Below are 19,265 nucleotides of genomic sequence, written 5' to 3' on the forward strand. Positions count from 1 at the left end.
GGGTAACTCAACATCACAAGCCCACGTGCTGTCCTGGCTGTGCCCAGTCCTGCCCCAAACTATTGGGCATCTCTCCACACTAATCCCATGGTTTCCGTGCCACATTCATTTGGACCAAAGCACGAAGTGCTTGCTAGGGTGGGGCCCAGCGCCCTCGGTGAGTGGTACAGAGACCTGCATGTTATCCAGGCACCATCTGGTTTCTCTTACATTTGGGGAAACTGAGGCCCAGGAGGGCAGGGAGGGCTGGTTAGCAACAGTTCATCCACATAACTGAGCAAATATGTACACCATTAAAACATATGCTTATCCATGGACAGAGTACTGCATTTTCCTTTGGGGGTTAGGGCGAGAGCCGGGACAGGGCTAAGGCTGCATGCTGGCTCACCTCTTGCTTCTTTCCCTGGTGCAGTCTACCATCTTGCAGGCCAAGAATACCGCATTATTTCACCCCTCCTGCCTTGGCACATGTTGTTCCTACTGTTTCGAATACTCTATTTTGGGGGAGGTGTGTGTTATGAACCAAATGTGTCCCCTAAAACTCATAAGTTGAAGCCCTAACCCCCAGTGCCTTAGAATGTGACTGTTTTTGGAAATAGGGCCTTCAAAGAGGTAAGTACAGTTAAATGACGCTGCTGGGGTAGGCCCTGAGCTGACATCACGGGCGAACTCATGCAGAGCAGAAGAGACGCCAGGGACCCGCTCGCAGGGAGCAAGGGTTGTGCGAGGACACCACGAGAAGGCAGTGGTCTGCCAGCCGAGGAGAGATGAGTCAGGAGAAGCCAGTTATGCCAACACCCTGATCTGGGACGTCCAGCCTCCAGAACTGTGGGGAAATCCTTTCTGTGTTTCAGCCACCCAGTCTGTGGTGTTTTGTTACCACAGCCCAGCAAACTAATACCTAGAGGTCTTTAATTTCTTCCCCGTGAGAAATACACGAGTGCTCGTTTCTTTTCTTTTTTTTTTATTTTCTTTAAAAAAATTTTTTTAAGATTTTATTTATTTATTTGAGAGAGAGAATGAGATAGAGAGAGAGCATGAGACGGGGGAGGGTCCGAGGGAGAAGCAGACTCCTTGCTGAGCAGGGAGTCTGATGCGGGACTCGATCCCGGGACTCCAGGATCATGACCTGAGCCGAAGGCAGTCGCTTAACCAACTGAGCCACTCAGGTGCCCCGAGTGCTCGTTTCTTATAAAAGATCCGAGTACAAAGGTGTGACAGTCCCCTTCCAAAGCTCTCTCCTTTAACTCCCTTCCCCAGAGGATGCCCCGGGTCAACTAGTCAATGCTCAACGGTGCCGTACCTTTTCTCTACCTTTCTCTGCTTTTTCTTTCTGTATATGCACATTTGTGTTGTTATGTAAAGAAGATTTTCCTATCTTGTGTTTTTCCACAACTTGCATTTTTTTTCCACTTAACGGTATCATAGAGATTTTGCGACATCCGCACAAGTGTTTTTCTCTTTGTATATGCAGTGTTCTAAAGTCTCCGTCAGAGTTTATTGAAACCCTCTGATGTTGATGGGCTATTTGCACATTTTTCCCTTAGTGAACACCTATGTAAAATCATACTTCTGCCTGGGTCTATTCCTAGAATTGCGATTGTTGAGTCAATTCAAAATACGTTAGTGCATTTTATTAATCCTTGGCTTATTTATTTTATCTTATAATAAGTAAAACAATAGTAAGATTTATAAAGCATGAAAAGACATAAAGAGAAAGGCATTCCGGCCCCATGCCCCCACTGCCTCTCCACAAGTAGCCCTGCTGTGTGTTCCTTGTGGACCCTTTCAGAGATTTCTTCCTTTTCAAAGCCTTATCGAATTAAAAGTGAGTGTGTATGTCCTTTTCTTCCTCTGTTACACAAGGGAGAGCACACTATAAACACTGTTCTTCAACTTGATTTTCTTCACGTAGCACTATAACTTGCAGGTCTGTTGCCAAGTGTATGGAGAAGGTCTTTGTTCTCCTTTCTAAAGTCGAGCAATATTCTGCTGTTCAGATGCATCATAGTCTCTTCAACTCAATGCATCATAATCTATTTCACTAGATTCCTATTAATACTCATTTAGTTTGTTCTTAATTTCTTGCTCTTCCGAGCAAGGCTGCAATCAATAGCTTATGGCTTGGGCTTTTCAGATTTTGATAAAACTGCTTCCTGAGACATTCTCTGGACTCCCTTAGCCATTTGGCAAAATTGTATTACTCTTCGAATGGACTTCAGCCCTCACCTCTGGAAGCTTCTCCGCTTTGTACCTCACGTACCTGGTAGGACTTCTCTGGGTGTGCGGGGTTCACGGCAGTGGAGTGAGTTCATTGATGTATCTGTTTTACTCAAGGAACTGAGTTCTTACAGGGCAGGGACTGTCTTAGTCACCTCTGTGTCACCAGTGCCAGGCATGGGAATTACATACAGTAGGTATTTAATAAATAACATGTGAGAAGCAAAGGGAATGTTAGCTGAAAGATACAGTCATTCCAATTTGCCATGGGCCACCTGCATGCTGTCTCGAGGGGACACGTGAAAGAGGAAAAATTCACCATCCTGATTCTCTTGGCTCTGATCGGGCCACTTTGCATGTGGTGCCCACTTTGCCATGTGTCGGGTTGGCCGAAAGGGCTCCTGGGGGCAGTGTGGTAAGCATGCTGGTTGTTTGCTGTTCTGACTTCACTTTTTTTTTTTTTTTTTTGAAAGAGAGAAAGAGAGGAGGGGCAGAGGGAGCGGGAGAGAGAGAATCCCAAACAGGCTCCATGCCCAGTGCAGAGCCTGACGAAGGGCTCCATCTCACCATCCTGAGATCATGACCTGAGCTGAGTCAGATGCTTAACCCACTGAGCCGCCCAGGCGCCCCCTGGCTTCACAGTTAATAACACACGAGGTGCTAATGTCATTACCCTCATCGCTTCGAACAGCCATGTAAATTAAACCAAGGGAGAGAGAACAATTTCAATTAACTGGTCTTACCTCAATTTCCTGGTATGAGTTGTTGATCATGGCTATTAGCATATTGAGCAGCACAACCACCATGGTGACGTTATAAACGCCGTAGAGAACGTAGCCGATGTTCTCGATGAACTTGTGATCGTATTTCAGCACCACCGAGATCACTTCAGACAAGCCAAAGATGGACCAAAATAAGGTTTTAAAACTTTCTTCAACCCTGTAAGGAAAGACAGTTCCTTCAGGCAGTTTGCTTCTGCTGACACTTTACACATGAACGTTCCCATTACCCAGACTTCGGTGGTTACGTGGGGCTGGGCTGGCGGCGGTGCCTGTCTTCTGAAATAATGGCATGTTCCGATTTCTAAGAAGACTTCCAAAATTACCCTCTTTCTTTTCCTTTTGGCCCATTTATTGGGACTCCTGGATGTGGTATCACTTTTATCTTATAATTAATTAAACGTTTAAAATTAAACAGCAGGACAAATGTTTGTTCTTGTACATTATCAACCACACTCTTCCTAAATTAGTCTCTTGAGAGTCTCAGACCATCCTGCCCCACATGCGGGGTGGGGGGAGGGGAGAATGGTGTCCACGGATGGAGGCAGCATCACTGGTCACAGGGCAGCTCCTTAAGCCTCATGACCATCTGTTGGGCTCGCTTCTTACCTCCCTTTACAGATGGAGACATGGACACTCAGAGCTTTATCCTTTCTAGTGGCATCTGGCTGGAAAGTGGGGTGCAAACCCAGGCATGTCTGAGGTCTCCCAAAGCATGTACTTCTAACTACTACGCTTCCCCACCTCCTGGGTCTCGGTAGTGAGGCCAGTCATACATCATGTCCTCTCAACTGGAGCTGAATTATGAGAAGTGTGAGTTTGGTGTGTCCGTACTGTTCACGTTCAGCAGGCAGCTGTCCACACCTCGCCTTGCAGCTCCCTCAAGGTAGATACTGTGCGTGCTCGGAGGGCATTGTGGGGAAAATCTGGCTTTTAGGACACTGCTCTTTTGGCTCTTCAGAGACTGTGAAGTTGCCAGGATACCCTAGCTTTAATATGAAGATCCAAGCATGTTTCACCATCTGTACTTTTTGTGGCTAGGACCCCGCATCAGGTTTACAACAGAGAATCCAATCAGAAAGCTGGGTTTTGGTTGGGTGGTTTAGAACACCCCTGTGCATCCGATAATGTCTGAATAGTTATATGCAGTGCTTTTGGTATGCATCCAGATTTGGGGTACATGATGAGAAAACACTTTCTTTTTTCTCTTTAACATTTCAGATTTTCAGCACTCACCCACAAGTGGCCAGGATTAGCTAGATCTCAAAAAAATATCAGTGTTTCTTAAGGATTGGTATTTATTTGACATGATGTACAAAAATACTAGTACTTGTCACTTTGGCTAAAAAATCCAACTCTGACTTGCATGGATTTTCGACTCTCCTGTGTGTGAGTATGTGTGGGTGTATGTGTATGTGTGTGTCTAGCCAGCAGTTTGACTCATTCCCTATGCATCCCAGAGTCTGAAAACTGAAAATTGAAGTGGGTTTTTGTTGTCATTATTTGTTTCCAGTTTCTCTGAAAACTGTGAGTTTGGAATATTTAATTCATTTTACTTTTAATAAGAAGGAATTTATTCGGGGATCTGAAAGTAACGACTGGGTATCCAGCATTACTTTATAGCCCCAGCTCCTGAAGCTATTCTGAGAAAGAGGGGGACACACTGCTTTCTTGGGCGAGATCCCTTTTGTGTGAAAAAGATGCCATTCAATCAACGGCCATGATTCTCTGCAGGTATTGCCTTCCACTAAGAAGTAATCTTTTGGTTATCACCCTGGTGGAAGGGAACAGTGGCAGAGAGACTCCAGAACCACTGCATGAGCCCCCAATCCCAAACTGGAAGGAGACAGCAGGATGTGATCTGACAGTTGTTCCTAGCTGGGTCAGCGGAAAACTGGAGGACATATGATCCGAGCAAGGGACTGGGCAGGCAGGCACTGGTCCCAGATGATGCACTTACCATGAACACTCTACAAAATGGATAATATATGCAACTGAGTGATGCCTTACAGAAATTCATCTTCCCTTGCTTCCCTTAGAAAACCCCACAAACCTTTGGCTGACACAAATGAAGAAGCAATTAGAGAACATTCAGGGAAAATCTCCTGAATTTTGATTAGGGAAAATGGCCTAGATTCAGAGTGTATTTTTTTTTTCTCATTTGCTTCTTGCTATGAATTTTGCCACTAAGCTCTGACTTATCCTTGGTGCGTGCCTTCACTTCGGCATTCTGTGTAATAGAATAATCTAAAGGAGGCAGAGCTAACCCACTAAGCAGTGTGTATTGTAATAAAAGAATATTTACAGGGGTGCCTGGGTGGCTCAGTCGGTTAAGCGTCTGCCTTCGGCTCAGGTCATGGTCCCAGGGTCCTGGGATTGAGCCCTGAGTTGGGCTCCCTGCTCCGCGGGAAGCCTGCTTCTCCCTCTCCCACTCCCCCTCTTGTGTTTTCTCTCTCGCTGTGTCTCTCTCTGTCAAAGAAATAAATGAAATCTTTTTAAAAAATTAAAAGAAAAGAAATTTAAGATGGAGATGCAAATTTGGAGACACAAATATAGAGATAGCTTTTGAAGCCATGGGCGTAAAAGAGACTTCCTAAGAAGAGGAGGTGAAGGGAAGAGGGTACAGGTTTAAGTCTAAAGAAACACCACGGGGGCGCCTGGGTGGCTCAGTTGTTGGGTGTCTGTCTTTGGCTCTGGTCGTGATCCCAGGGTCCTGGGATCGAGCCCTGCATCGGGCTCCCCGCTCCTTGGGAAGCCTGCTTCTCCCTCTCCCACGCCCCCTGCTTGTGCTCCCTCCCTCGCTGTGTCTCTCTCTGTCATATAAATAAATAAAATCTTTAAAAAAAAATTTACAGATTCTAAATTCATGGCTTAGCTCCTCCTCCATCAGATCGTCTTCCTCTCAGCCCCTTGTGGAATGTTGATCCTTTAGGTATGTTATCTGGCTTCTAGACAATCTTTACTCCTGTTTCATCTCTATTCTATAGATCAAGGATTAGCCTCTGGGCCCGAATTTGGCTCTGACCTATAGGATATCTAATTACAAGAGGCCCAGACACACTGGGATTTCCAGAGTGAAAGTGACCCCCTCCAGAGCAGTAACACATGTACCTGACTGGGCAGGAAGGGGTCTTAGCCAACGTATGCATTTTTAATAATCTCTTGTAAACTCCTTCAGGACTATCCATAGCCCTGTGTCCTCTTATTATGGGGCAAAATGGGTTGTCGTAGCAAAGACCTCCTTCAAGGTAAAGCCGGGTCCATTGGCTTAAATAATCCACAGTGGCTAGATCCACCATTGGTTGGGTCTTTCATTTATATTTACCCCTCTTGACATGATTTAGACCAACCGAATAGACTAATTTTGTTGTCATTGTTTCTCAGAAGGGACCTCATGGGCTGAGTTATGTACAGTTAGCTGGGCTAAATGGTAGGCAGTATAATATTTTATCCATAGCTCCACCTATATAACTCAATTCTGAGTGGAATTGAAGAGTTCAGCGTTTTAAAAATGACACAATAAAAAGTTAGAATAAAATATTGCTATTTATATAATATTGGGCTGGGAGAGGTTTCAGAAGCTAGAAAGGGAAAGATGGAGGGATTTGAGCGCATAAAACTTTACTCGTATACAACAAAGACATAATAACTAACAATGTAAGGTAAGAGACTAAAAAGAATTTGTATCCGCAATAAACATGACAAACACTGAGTGTCTTTCTTATATAAAGAGATCTTAGAAATCAATATGAAAATGACAGACATCCTAGCAGGAAGAAAAAGGGGGGAAAGAAAGTTCTATGAAAACTTGATGCTTTTTATGGTGACTAGGGCTCCATAATTAACTTGAAGTGCCATGCCAGTGGCATCTTCTGGTTTAATATTTGGCAGGAAATAAAGGAAACTTGTCCTCGCTGCCCTGAGTGGGAAAAGACTGTGTTCCTTTGACCTTGGAAACCTACCATAATATATTCTTAGAAGTCTGGCCTTGGAAAGGAGCCAAATGGTACATTACTAAAGCCAAAAGCTTGGGCACTGGAGCAGGCCTCAATGTTTTGTGAGGTCACGATGCTCCCTGAGTCATGTATTAATCATCACCCACAATTTTCAGGAGCTATGGGACCCGGGGCATGGGACAGAAGGCCAGTCACTGTGGAGGCTGGGGGCTGTCTTTCAGGAAGAAAGTATCTTGGAACTGGCTTAGCTGATAATCACCATGAAGCCACTTGTCTCACAAAAAGCCTCTAGTGTCAACCAGTTGGTCTCAAGGCTAAATGTGAGGTTCTTTACTTAAAGGGATAGTGGTCCTGGGCTCCACATCCTCCTAACCACTCTGGCTACCTACAGACTTAGTCACAGATTCCTTTAACTGTGTCAATCATGGGAAGCTTCACAGACATAGTTGGAGGGATGAGAAGAGCAAAGGTGCATGCCTTGGTTCAAATCCCAGCTCCACCACGTACTGGCTATTTACATCTGGGCATGTTACCAAACCTCTTTGAGTCTCCGTTTACTCACCTATGAAAGGGGATAGAGGTGCCTCACTAGGGACGTTACTGTCAAGACTAAATGAGCAACCTAGGTCTAGGATATAACGCAAACCCTATAAATGGTAGCTAGTATTTTCATTCATTTATTTGTCTAATATCCACTGAACTCTATGTGCCAAGCAGTGTACCAGGTGCCCATTTGCTGGTGCCCAGACCTTGCTTCTGCCCTTGTGGAGGTCCCAGGCTAAAGCAAACCCCGCAGGGCGACAGAACGCTACAAGGCCAGAGTAGGCAAGTGTGCTCTGCTGGCCTGGCCTCACCCAGGATCACGCACAGCCCCATCGGCCCCTCTAGTGCTGCCACTCGGGGCTGAATGGAGCCAATCATTCATAGGCCTCTGCCCTCTCCGAACAAGCCTATCTTCCTTCCTACCTGCAAAGATAATCACAAACCCTTGATTTCATGCAAATCCTCTTTCTGACTTCTCCAGCCCGGGCTGTCTTCTGACATTTGACTCTTCGCTTGTCGTGGACGGGACTGGAAAGTTGAGTCAATAGGCCACCCTAGCCTAAGCAGTGCTCCTAGTGAAGGAATGGAGGGAGACCTCCTGTGAGTGATGCTGAATAGGGCCGTGATTCATGCTGCTCCCACTGTGTGGGTGTGTGTGTGGGGGGAAGGTTGGGACTGACTTGTCAGGCAGAAGGCAGGGGCATCGTAATCAGCTCTCTCCCAGGCCTGTCTCGCCTGGATAATGGGGCTTTAATAACACGTTGCCTCAAGAGGCAGTTGTGTATGGGTCTCAGAGAACAAACTGATCAACACGGCGAGGGTTTGGGGGCAATTGTTAGTAAAATTGCTTCTTCTTCAGAATGCCATGATGCCCTCCCCCGGTGTGGGAACTCTGCCTCCCTGCTTCCCCCCAAAACAGTTCAGTTCAGTTACCTACCCCGGCTGCACATAGCAGGCTAAAATTAAGCGGGAGGCTAGCTCCCGAAAGGCTGTTTCTCAGGTTCGGGAGACAAAAGCTGGTGCTGTGCTAGAGGCCTCTTGAGGTAGATGCAATGCCTACCTGCCGTCCAGGCTGGGGTGATGGAGGATGGTGCATGGGACATACAGAGACCCCGCCAGAGCCCTGGGGTTCTCTAACGCCTGAACCTGCAGACCCAGAGCAGCTGGGCCAGGTTCAAAGGTCAGCGAAGAGAGGCAAGTGCCTGGGGAAGTCTGAGCCTCGGCCCTCATGCCCCGCAAGCTTGTGTCCCCTGAGTGACCTCTTGATTTATCCCCGTGTCCTAAATGAGGAGTTGGGTTCAGAGTGTCCAGAAGGAGAGGAGGCTTGCCCCAGAATCAGTGTCAAGGAACAGGGGTGCACAAAGCCTGTGCGGCCCAGATTTATTCCTACAGGGATGCCTGGGAACCTGCTTGCTCCTTGAGGACAGAGCTGTGTTTTCTTCACTCTTGAAACTCCAGACCCTGGTACGCAACGTGGCACCACTGAAAGCGCTCAGTAAACTCTGTCTGATGAATGAATGAATGAATGAATGAATGAGGGAGTCCCTGCTCCAAGTCTCAGGGTGGGGCTCTGGTGAGGCCCTCAGAGCACAGTTTCTCAGTCAGGCAAACCTGGCTTTGCATGTGGGCTTCTGGCCACATCCCAGCCTCTCCGGGCCTCTGTTTTTCTAGCTGTAAAAGGGGAAAACTGCAATCTCTCCTTCACAGGGTTGTTGTGAGGATTCAAGGAGTTAACTGAATGCTTGGGAAGTGCGTAAAATACTGCTTGGCACGTAATAAATATGCAATCAATGTTACTGGTCTTATTATTAGTGTTAGTTTTTTCTTTCTTAACTGCAGGAGGCTCCAGCATCAGGCTGAAAATCTCTCATGGCCTACAGTCAACTCTAAGTACAACCCTTTGAAAAGAGCACTCAGATCCTGCCCCTCCCCTTGAGCGGCTTTCCCAGGGTTGACAATCTTTTCTGTCACCTGGGTGGCCTCAAGGCCCCTTCTGGTTGGACTCCCGGCCCCCCACCCCTACCCCGTTCACAGATCCGCGCTGGCTCCCTGGCTGCCATGATCTCTGCTGTTCCCTCAGCCTGGAAGGCCCTTCCCCCTTGTCTCCACCTGGTCTCCCCTCCTCATCCTCCTCATGCACTGGCTGTAAACTCGATTGTCACCAGCTCAGATAGGGGAGGCTGCCCTAGTTATTCTTTCGCTCAGCATTTTTATTTCTTTCCTAGCCCTCAGCACTTAATCCTAAATGATCTTCTTTGTCTCTTTAATTCTTTAAACTGTCTTTGTGTGTGTGTGTGTGTGTGTGTGTGTGTGTGTGTGTGTGTGTGCGTGTGTCCCTCTTTCCCTGTTCATGGAGGAGTGTGACCTCCATGAGGGCAGGGCCTGCTGACTCGCGCACTGCTCTGTCATTGGTAACAGACAGTGCCTGGCTCATAGTAGGGACTCAGTCAACATTTTTGGTCAATGAAGGATTGAATGCTGGGAAACTGAGCCATGAGGTGACTTGGTCTTAGCTGGCTGGCTTCAGACCTGCCCAAGAACTATACTTCTGATAGTATCTCTAGAGCTAAACCTGGACAACCCGGTCTCCTGTCACTCTGTCACTTTGAGGAAGGAGAGTTTGACCCCATTTCTAGAATCGAATGTTAGTGATAAAAAGGGAGGGCTTCCTCCCCATTGAGGTGGTGATGATTAGTCTGAGAACAAGATGGAAGATGTGGGGCAGGGTCTGAAAATGTGCTGGGAAGACATCATCGAAAAGAGCACATTTTCTGTGTACCAGCAAGCTTTTCCCTCATGCATTTGTGGGCTCTCAGCCTGTTTCAGAAGCTTAAAGGTACCAGGCTTTTAAAATTTCATGTCATGAATAAACATGAGGCGAGGGCATAAATAAATATTATATGATAGTAGAATGCTTGCTATAACAGGCGTAATCATTCTTCTGAACTAGTCCAGGAAAAGATGTATATTTTTATCACTTCCTGGAGAATTATGCAAAGATGAGAACTTATATTAGACTCAAACTCCTTTTTTGACCCATAATGGTCATTTCCAGATGCCCAGCCTCTCTGAGCCTGAGCTGGACCCCTTCAGTGACCACGGCTGCCTGGTCTGCCACGTCTGAGGACCTTCTTACTACTGTCTCCACGTGACAGTGGCTGTAATAAGCTCCCTCATCCCCCCAAATCCTTATACCCAGTTTGCATTTAAAAGATGAAAGGCGAGATTATAACTTTCAAAATACGGTAAAATATGACGTAACACTTCTGTATCAGAGATGCCCGGATTTCAACACTGACCTGGTATCCCGGGAGAATCTGTCCCCTTTGAAGCCCAGTAGGCTGGTTCCATTCCTGGTTTCCACCAAAAGACACATTTAGCATGCTCTGCCCAAAGAACATGTAGTCAGCCATGGTCCTGTGACGCCACACTGTGACCTTTCCTTGGTTCCTCTTACCTAGCCCTTGGTTAGAGTGAGTTTTACGCGGGCAGGCAATAGGATCCAGCCTCTGCTGCCCTAGCAGGACCTCCTCTGCAGCCAGATCCTTCTTGGCGGTATGGCCCCTGGCTCTCTGGAGGCCCCTCTGGCTCGTCATTCCCTTAGAGATTTCTTGGGGCTTGTATGGCTCATCTCTCTCCCTTATTTCTCTTCTGTGGGCCAGGGAAATTTCAGAATCTTTGTTTGCAAAGCATAATATGGCATTTTTAGCTGAAGAGCCCATGTTGCTCCTTTAGCAAGTGTGGCTTGGCCCCTGGTGCTGAGCCTGGGGCCTTCCTTCTCAAGCCCTCCAGGTCCTCCATCCCTTAGGACAAGGACTTCACCCAAGACACTGAGTGTGCATCTGGATCTGAGTGTTTGCCTTTAGCTCTGCTGCGTTTGGGTCCTGCAGAAGGTTGAAGCCCCCATTTCTCTCCTGAATCACCAGGGACCTTGGCTTTCTTCCCATAATATGCTCCTCCAGATTGTCTCCCCCAGATCCTTCTAGGGCCTTCCCAATGTCAAAACCCTGAAAACATCCTCCTTCCCTCTCAACCCCCACATTCAGTCAGACACCACGTCTTCACTCCAGACTCCCCAGTGTCCCTTCTCCAGCCACTGCCACGCCTCAGGGTCCTGTCCTGTCTCACGTGGCTCCCTGTCCCAGCCACCCAACAGCCTGTGTTCAGCTCTCTTGGGAGCTGCCTGTCTCTCAAGTTCCCTTCTTTCAGAGCCTCTCAGTGTATAAACATGCCCTCGTTCCTGTGATTTTTTTGATTAGCGTCTGTCTTCCCAACCAGTCGGCAAGTTCCATGAGGGGAGGAGCCGTGAGGAGCTGTTTTTACTCATGATAAAACCCCGCACCGCTTCCAGTCCATCCTTCACACAGTTGCCCCCGCACATTCCCCAAAGGCAGATCTTCTTTCTTTTAAAAAGGTCTTAGCAGAGACTCTAACACCTTATCAGGACCCTAACACCCTTCAGAATCTGGATCCTCCTGGATTGTCTTATGTAATCTTCCCTCGTTTCCCCCAAACTCTTCCTTACTGGCAGTTCTTCACAAATCCTCCGCCCCTTTATACCTTGCACAGGCTAGAATACCCGCCTAGTCATCCTCCAAGACCCTCCATAGCCACCTTCTCCATGAAGCCTTCCCTGACTCTGCCGGGCAGAGTTCAGTGCTTCTTCCTCACTGTGCTGCCCAAGTACCCTTTGATGATGGTCATGTGGTGTAACAATTGATGCTACTTTTTTCTGAATCCCCCACTTGTCTATGAATTCCACAGGGAGAGGAGGATTGTCTTACTCATCTCTGTGACCCCAGGGCAAACACAGAACTCGGTTCGGCGTAGCTCCTCCATAATGGTTGTCAAACAAATGAGTGTACTTTGGAATAGAAGCCTACTTTACCCAGGGGGCACACACAGTCTGTGTATTTAGAGTTGAGCTACATCGAGCCGTCAGGTTCTCAGCGATAACCACATCTGAATTCAGTATGCTCTTCTTTAGAATTTGGTGCCACAGGAAAGTGACCCAATTTTACAAGAGACCCCCCTCCACTTTAGAGCAGAGGCTCCACTGTGGGAGTGGGGATCCCACTCTTGGGACTTGCAGGTCAAAAGGTGGAGGCTAGGAGTCATGCAGATCTGGGTTCAAATCCCCTCCTTGGCTCTGGGATTTGGGCCAGTTTAGTGTCTCTCTGAGCCTTAGTTTTCTGGTGGTAGGTGTCTGTCATTCCACGGTTTGGAGGATAAAGTGAGAGGGCAGATCATGTGTTTGTTCAACAAGTTGTTCAACAACAGGGTGATGCAGCATTGCTGGGTGGGGTGGACCATGTGTGGGCAGGGCCTGCAGGAGCTTCTCCCCCAGCCCCAGGGGCCCCCCCCCCCCCCCCCCCCCGCCAAGTTCACGGGAAGGAGGGGCTGGCTTTTCAGTGGCTCTGTGATGCTGGGTGAGCTGAATCAGCGCCTCCTGCCCCTGGTGGCCTTATGAGTCTCTCCCTTTATAGAATGTGCAAATTTTCCATAACTGTCAAGGAAAACGGAAGCTTCTAATTTTGCTTAGCACTGCTGAATCATTAAAATGATTCCTGGGGAGACAGAATAACCTTAGGAGAGGTATTATTTTTGATTAGAAAAGTCTCAACCCAGCTGTGCTATGAAGCTGACTCCACAACAGCTTGGCAGAAAAGATTGGCTGGCTCATTTTTGGGGAGGCAGGCCCCACATTTAATGTCCAGTCAGAATGAAGTAGGGGAGGCCAAGTTCACCCAAAAGGGAGACCAGGAGCCCATTGTGAGTCGTGAGTGGCATCAAAGAGCCCTTACTTCTTGGCTCTGGGTCACCCTCACCCCCTTGCCCCCAGACCCTCCTGTTCTTCTCTGTGGACCTGCCCTGCCATGGACACAATCAGAGTAGGGAAGCCTACCCCTCTTGTGTGCATTCTTGCCTAGCTGTATTTCATTCATGAGCCAAGGATTTTTTGTCTCTCTCTTTTTCTTTCTTTTCTTTTCTTTCTTTTTTTTTCTAAGTAGGCTCCATGCCCAGCACGGAGCCCATCCGGGGGCCTGAACTCATGACCCTGAGCTCAAGACTTGAGCCGAGATCAAGAGTCAGACGCCCAGCCGACTATGCCAGCCAGGCTCCCCTGTCTCTCTTTTTCTAACACTGTAACCAGAGGGCTGGGACCCCACGGCTTTCCTAGAGTTTCTAGGCTGAACATCTCAAAACAACTCCCTCAAAAGGCAAATCCTCTTTGCCTACGGACTTCCATGATAAAGTCAAAATACGTTCCTAATAAGAACAAAATCAAAAACTTTTCTTCAAGACTTTCTTCAAGAAAGAGCTGTCTCTGGTGGCTTGCTCAGCTTTCTCTCTGCTTCCCGACCCCTGTCGTGGGATACTTTGATTTTGTACTCTGAGAGCATAAAACTCGTCTGAGTGCCGTCTCTTCCTCCCCTTTGGACATTCACAGTTTCTCATAGAAGCGACTTGGGGATAATGAGCTGCCGGCAGGTGCACAATCTGTCATGCCCAGACAGGCCCAGCTCACCAGCCAATGACCCAGGCACTCATGTCCCTGCCCCCCTTCAGCTAGGCCCCGACACAGCAGCGGCTGAGAAAAACAACCCAGATCTTTGAGAGCACGCTTGGTTCTGAAGTGGACGGAGGCTGACAAGTTGGGAACTGTTCACAGACTCTGTCCGGAGCTCGCTCCTTGCTGGATCTGGCTACCTGTTCTGACTTGAACCTACAGAAACAAATCCCACCTGCAGAGCCGGAGAGTCTACCCAAAAGACACTCACTTAAGTTAACAAGCCCTTTGTTTTTGAAATGCGCATAGCTGAGAGTGGTCTCTTTCTCTCCCTGGAGGCATGAGGTTGGATAGCATCAGCATATGTCTCCCTGTAGCCCCCTGGGACCAACTTCACAGAGCCCTCCATTGGCTTGTTAATGCAGACTTCTGGGCCCCACCCTAATTATTACAATGAGACTCTCAAGGGGGTGAGGCCTGGGAAGTCCCCAGTTTAGCCATTTCCCCAGATGAGTCTGGTGCGGTTTGAGAACCACTGATCTCAGGTAAGACTGCTCATCCTGTGTGTTTATTTATACCTGGGCAGAGTTAGTTCAATCTATTTTCTTCTAACCCTCTCACTGAGGTCTGCTGGGTGGAGGGATTGGGAATTTGGGGTGGGGAGGGAAGAATTGGAACATGTGGGGGGTTAGAAGAGGGCTGGGCTTCGGGCTTCGGGTCTGCAGTTGGTAGAGAGACTTTTCCTCTTTCCTTTGGTCCCAGAATGTCCCCACCTCTCTCATTTGGGACAGTGCTGTAACGTGGTGGGATTCAGGTGGGACTGGCTTTTGCAATCTGAATGGGGACTGCACTCCTAGGGTGAGCAGGGCTCTTATGGGGCAGCAGTCTCTTAGTTCCTAACGGCTGACTCTCAAAGGGGCCTCCTGAACAGTCTTTAGGAACCCCAGCTGTCCTTGAACATGGCAGGTGTGGGGTTGGGGGAAGGATACCTGACCTGCAGTGTGCTCCAGCCCAGATTTCTCTTCTGGAGGATTGAGTCTTCTGACTCTGTAGAAACAGATAGGGGACCCATCTTACCCTCCAAGCTCAAAATTCCACAGGAGAGATGCCCCCCACCCCTGTGGGAGGGCCAGAGGGAAGATCCCGAGCTAGGCAGGGCAGCCTGGGGATGGGCTGCTCTGAAGCAAACATTCACCTGAGGGGGGTCATTCGACTTTATCACCAGCGTCGCTGGCATGCAGAATAGTTCGGAGTCCCCTAAAGCACACATCTCATTTATCCTAACATGGCTTTTTGCTCATCAAAGATCTCTTAGGGGGACATGCTCCGGGGAGCAGTCAGAAGGTAAAAGATGACATTTACAAAAATCCATTCTTTCCTCTGCACTTCACTGCTCTACTGACTGTTTCCCTGTCCAATCACACTGCCTTGCAGTTGCACGTCCCATTTTAGGAACCGCTAAGGCCCTAAATATTCCATTCTTTCTCTACCGTGCTCGCCGCCGCCGCCACCGCCACACCTTTTCTTCCCTTCCCCATCCTGGGGGTCCTGGGTCCTCTTTGGTTGGGTCCCTCCTGTCTAGGAGGTCTCCATGTGGTTCCCAGGACTTGGGACAAGCCAACTGTATTGCCCCTCTCTTCTGCTTTCATCTTTTCCCGTGGCTTTTCCTGATCCCAAAGGTTCTCTCTCTAGATTAGCTGCATCCAGCTGAGAATTGTGGTCGGTCCAGCCCTGCCCTTAAGTCATGATCTTTTTCATTTTCTCCTATGTCCTGGCACTGACCTTCTGAGCAGCTATGGGCCAGTAGGGCAGGCTCCCCGTGAGGAGCAGGAAGAGGGATTGCACAGAACACCCAGCCCAGGAGAAATGGAACCCAAGTTCACGTGGTCAGATTCCCAGTCCAACGTTTACCCTCCCGCCTTGAACCTGGCTTTGTTTCTCCTGTTCCTTCTGTCATTCATGTTTGTGAAGAGTTTAGTGAGCCCTACCGTGTGCGCAAGGCATTGGGCTAGACTGGAAACACAGGAGGGACATCGAGGCCTTGGTTTGTTGACTGACAGCTTGACTGTCCTTCAGTCACCATGCCTCCCATGCTGAGTGGCTACATCTAGCAGATCTAGAGCAAATTGGCTTTTGGGCGAATCAAACTTATCTCATTCCCCCCACAGCTAATCACTGAGTATGGGAGCCATATAAAGTAGTCCGGCTAATTCGATGATGTATCTGGCCTGATCTAGACCACAGTTTGTTAGCGAAGCCACCGCTCAGAAAGGGTCCCGTAGAGCCAGATCAGTACCCAGGTATCTGTGCTTACAGCTTCTCCTCCCTCCCCTGTCCTTATTCACCATTTCCATGATCATCACTGCCATTCACAGAAGCTTCATTGCATGCCACGCATGGTATTTAATACTGCGTCTTCTTACGGAGTCCTTGCAACAATCCTGTTAGGTTGGCCATTTTAGTATTCTTACTTCTGAGCTGCAGGGGACATTGAGGCCCAGGGGATTTACACACTTGCCCAAGGCCACACAGCCAGGGAGAGGAGAACTCAGACTCACACCTAGTGTGTCTGGGCTGTGGGCTGCTGTGGGCTGAGGGCACAGCCAGACACTTCTCAGGTGCATCTCTCTGCTCTGGGCCAGGCACCTGCTCTGTGTAAACACACACTACTTCTCTGTCCCATAGAGTAACGGCTTCTGTGGTTCAGCAGCACCAGGGTCCCATGCTTCTAGGTGGTTCCCGTGGGTGGGGCAGCGTAGTCCATGATTCTGAGCTGAGGGGGACAACGCTCAGGGCACTGGGTTTGGGTTCTCAGAGTTAAGCCTCTTCCCCTGATGGGTGATTTCTCAGGAGAAGGAGAAAGGGAGGCTGTGCTGTGAGCTGGGAATTACTCAGGAAACCTGGGTGGCTGGGCTCAGGCATTTTCACCTGCTGGGAAACAAATCCCGGGCCCCTCGGTTCCTGGGGCCCCATGTCAGCAGTACAGCCCTGTAGGTCCCAGCTGTCAGGCTCGTGCCTGGAGGCATGACTGTCCGTCCCTCAAGATTCTGGGCGGGAGCTTGAAGAAAGCAGGGAGGCGTTCTGAGCCTGGGTGGGCCGGGGGCAAGACCTAGACTGGAAAGACTTCGGTGCCGCAGGCCCTTTACATAACCCCCTCATTTATTCCTAAGGGTATTTATGAACAAGGTTAGAGAGTCATTTCCATTTTGTAGGTGAGGACAGAGAGGCACGGATAAATCAAGTGACTTGGCATAAGGTCATCAGCCAGTAAACGCCTGTGTTGGGATGGAAACTCAGGTCTGCCTGTCTCTTCTCCTAGACCACCGCTCAGTGCTACTGACGGCCCTCCAGGACACTGTCTGGCATCCCCCATGGCGGGGAGCCCTAGGTCTGCGTGGACACAGGCTCGGGAGCTCCAACACCACCTCCACGCGGGAGGCTCTGGCACCGGTCTTGCTGTGCGTGTGGCAGCTACTTCTGGACCCTGATGTTAGTTGGCCCGATGGTGCCTTTCTTCAGGCTGGTGCACGTGCCTCTTCCCTCCCTGCCTGAGCCTTCCCCACTGCTGCTGAGGCACGTGACACTGCTGGACTTGCTCGGTGTCCACGCCCCAGAGCCGGCCGGCCCAGCCAGGCGTACAGAGCTGCTGACCTGTGCGCACTCGCACACCTACCGTTCGTGCTATGTGGCCCTGGCTTCCCCAGGGCTATCCTGGAACGGTAGGGGAGTTCATGTCCTCTGGAGTGAATCTGATTAATGGAAGACAGCAGATGGGAAGGCTCTGCCTGATAAATTGTCTATTCCTCATTCTGATGGGCTATTCGGAGATGCGGTGTTTCCATATAATCTCCCCAGAGAGTGTGTCATGACCGAGTTGTGCGTTCTGATAGATGGTGGCCAGGTCAGCATCCTGTATCTGCTCTCCCTCGTCCCCCGCTTCACTTTCCTTTCTCCTTCAGTCTTATTGCATTTGGATTGCAACTGCCTTTCTCCAGTAAAGTGTTGGCAATCAACATTTGCCCAGGGCTCTGTTTTCTAGGTAGCACAGGTGAACGCAATGATAATAGTAATAATAATGCCTTTCACGTATTGAGAGTATACTGTTTGGCCACTGTATCATCTCCCTGAATCTTCATACTATCCCTATTAAGCAGGTATTATTTTTATCCTCATTTTAAAGATAAGAAAATGGAAGCTCAGAGAAGTTAAGGAACATGTTCATGGCTGCACAGGATGTAAGTAGCAAAAATGAAGATTTAATATAGCTTAAAAAATGGATTCTTTCAACTCCAGGACCTGAACTCTAAGCTACCCTTAAAGAAAGTTGCCTCCGACTTGTAGAAATACCAAGGAAACATGAGTCTCTGCAAGGAGCTGCCTGCAAGAGACTCCTAAGGATTCCCGGGGAGCCCACAGAGACCCTCCGAGGAGAGCCCTAGTGTACTCACGTTGTAAACGCTGGGTTGTACTTTGCACCTCGGTAGTAGGAGTAGAGATTGAACATCCCAATCATGAAGGCCACAAATACCATGATGAAAATGACCATGAACTTGAAGATATCTTTCACGGTTCTCCCCAGTGAGATCTGCAGGGGCCCAAAACTCTCGTTGGCTGGCAGGATGTACGCGATTCGAGAGAAGCTCAGCACGACAGCGATCGCATACAGCCCTTCTGATATGATCTGAGGGTCTGAAGGCCACCACTTGTCCCTGGCTGAAAGAAAACAATCTGGGTTACTCACCGCGGGGGGACAGGATCTGCTGTGCTGACTTGTCTCTGGCAGAGAAACCAGTTAGGCATCTTTCGAGGTGGCTGACCTCATCATTGGCATTCCTGCCCTTGTCTCGAAGTTGATCCCAATATACTGAAAGTGTCACCCTCCCTCTGGGAATGTGCTGGTCCATCTGCTGGGAACACCCTGCCCTCACTTCAAGGCTGCTTCATTCATACTCATCCTTTAAGACTCTGGTCAGGTGTCAGCTCTCTCAGGAAGCCTTCTGTGACTCCCACAACCTGGGACAGCCCCCCATTCCTCTCTGCTCCTGCAGTATCCTGTGCACCCTCTGTCATGGACCTTTCCATGCGGCTCACTCTTCTGTCCTCCTTGCCCGTGTTTGAGCTCCACCAGCCGAGGATGTCCCATCCACTGGGGAAGCAACATGGGGAAGTAGTGGCAAGGAGCATGGGCTTGGAGTCAGACAGACCCAAGGGTTAACAGTGTGGCTGTATGATTGCGAGCAAGTCAGTTAACCTTTT

At 48.9% G+C, this 19,265-nt stretch overlaps 1 protein-coding gene across 1 annotated transcript in view; it reads right to left on the reverse strand.

Annotated features, from left to right (window-relative positions):
- The window catches only part of TRPC7 (transient receptor potential cation channel subfamily C member 7), a 144,610-nt gene that overhangs the window by 12,987 nt on the left and 112,358 nt on the right, over positions 1-19,265 (reverse strand). Inside the window, exons 7-8 of the mRNA XM_073878543.1 lie at positions 18,458-18,722; positions 2,964-3,159 (exon numbers count right to left, since the gene is read on the reverse strand). Of these exons, the coding sequence (XP_073734644.1) occupies positions 2,964-3,159; positions 18,458-18,722 (461 nt within the window). The remainder of the gene's footprint in view (positions 1-2,963; positions 3,160-18,457; positions 18,723-19,265) is intronic.

The sequence above is a fragment of the Callorhinus ursinus genome, unplaced genomic scaffold (assembly GCF_003265705.2).
Source record: "Callorhinus ursinus isolate GAN/ISIS: 27379988/994484 unplaced genomic scaffold, GSC_fseal_2.0 scaffold30, whole genome shotgun sequence".
Classification (NCBI taxonomy): Eukaryota; Metazoa; Chordata; class Mammalia; order Carnivora; family Otariidae; genus Callorhinus; species Callorhinus ursinus.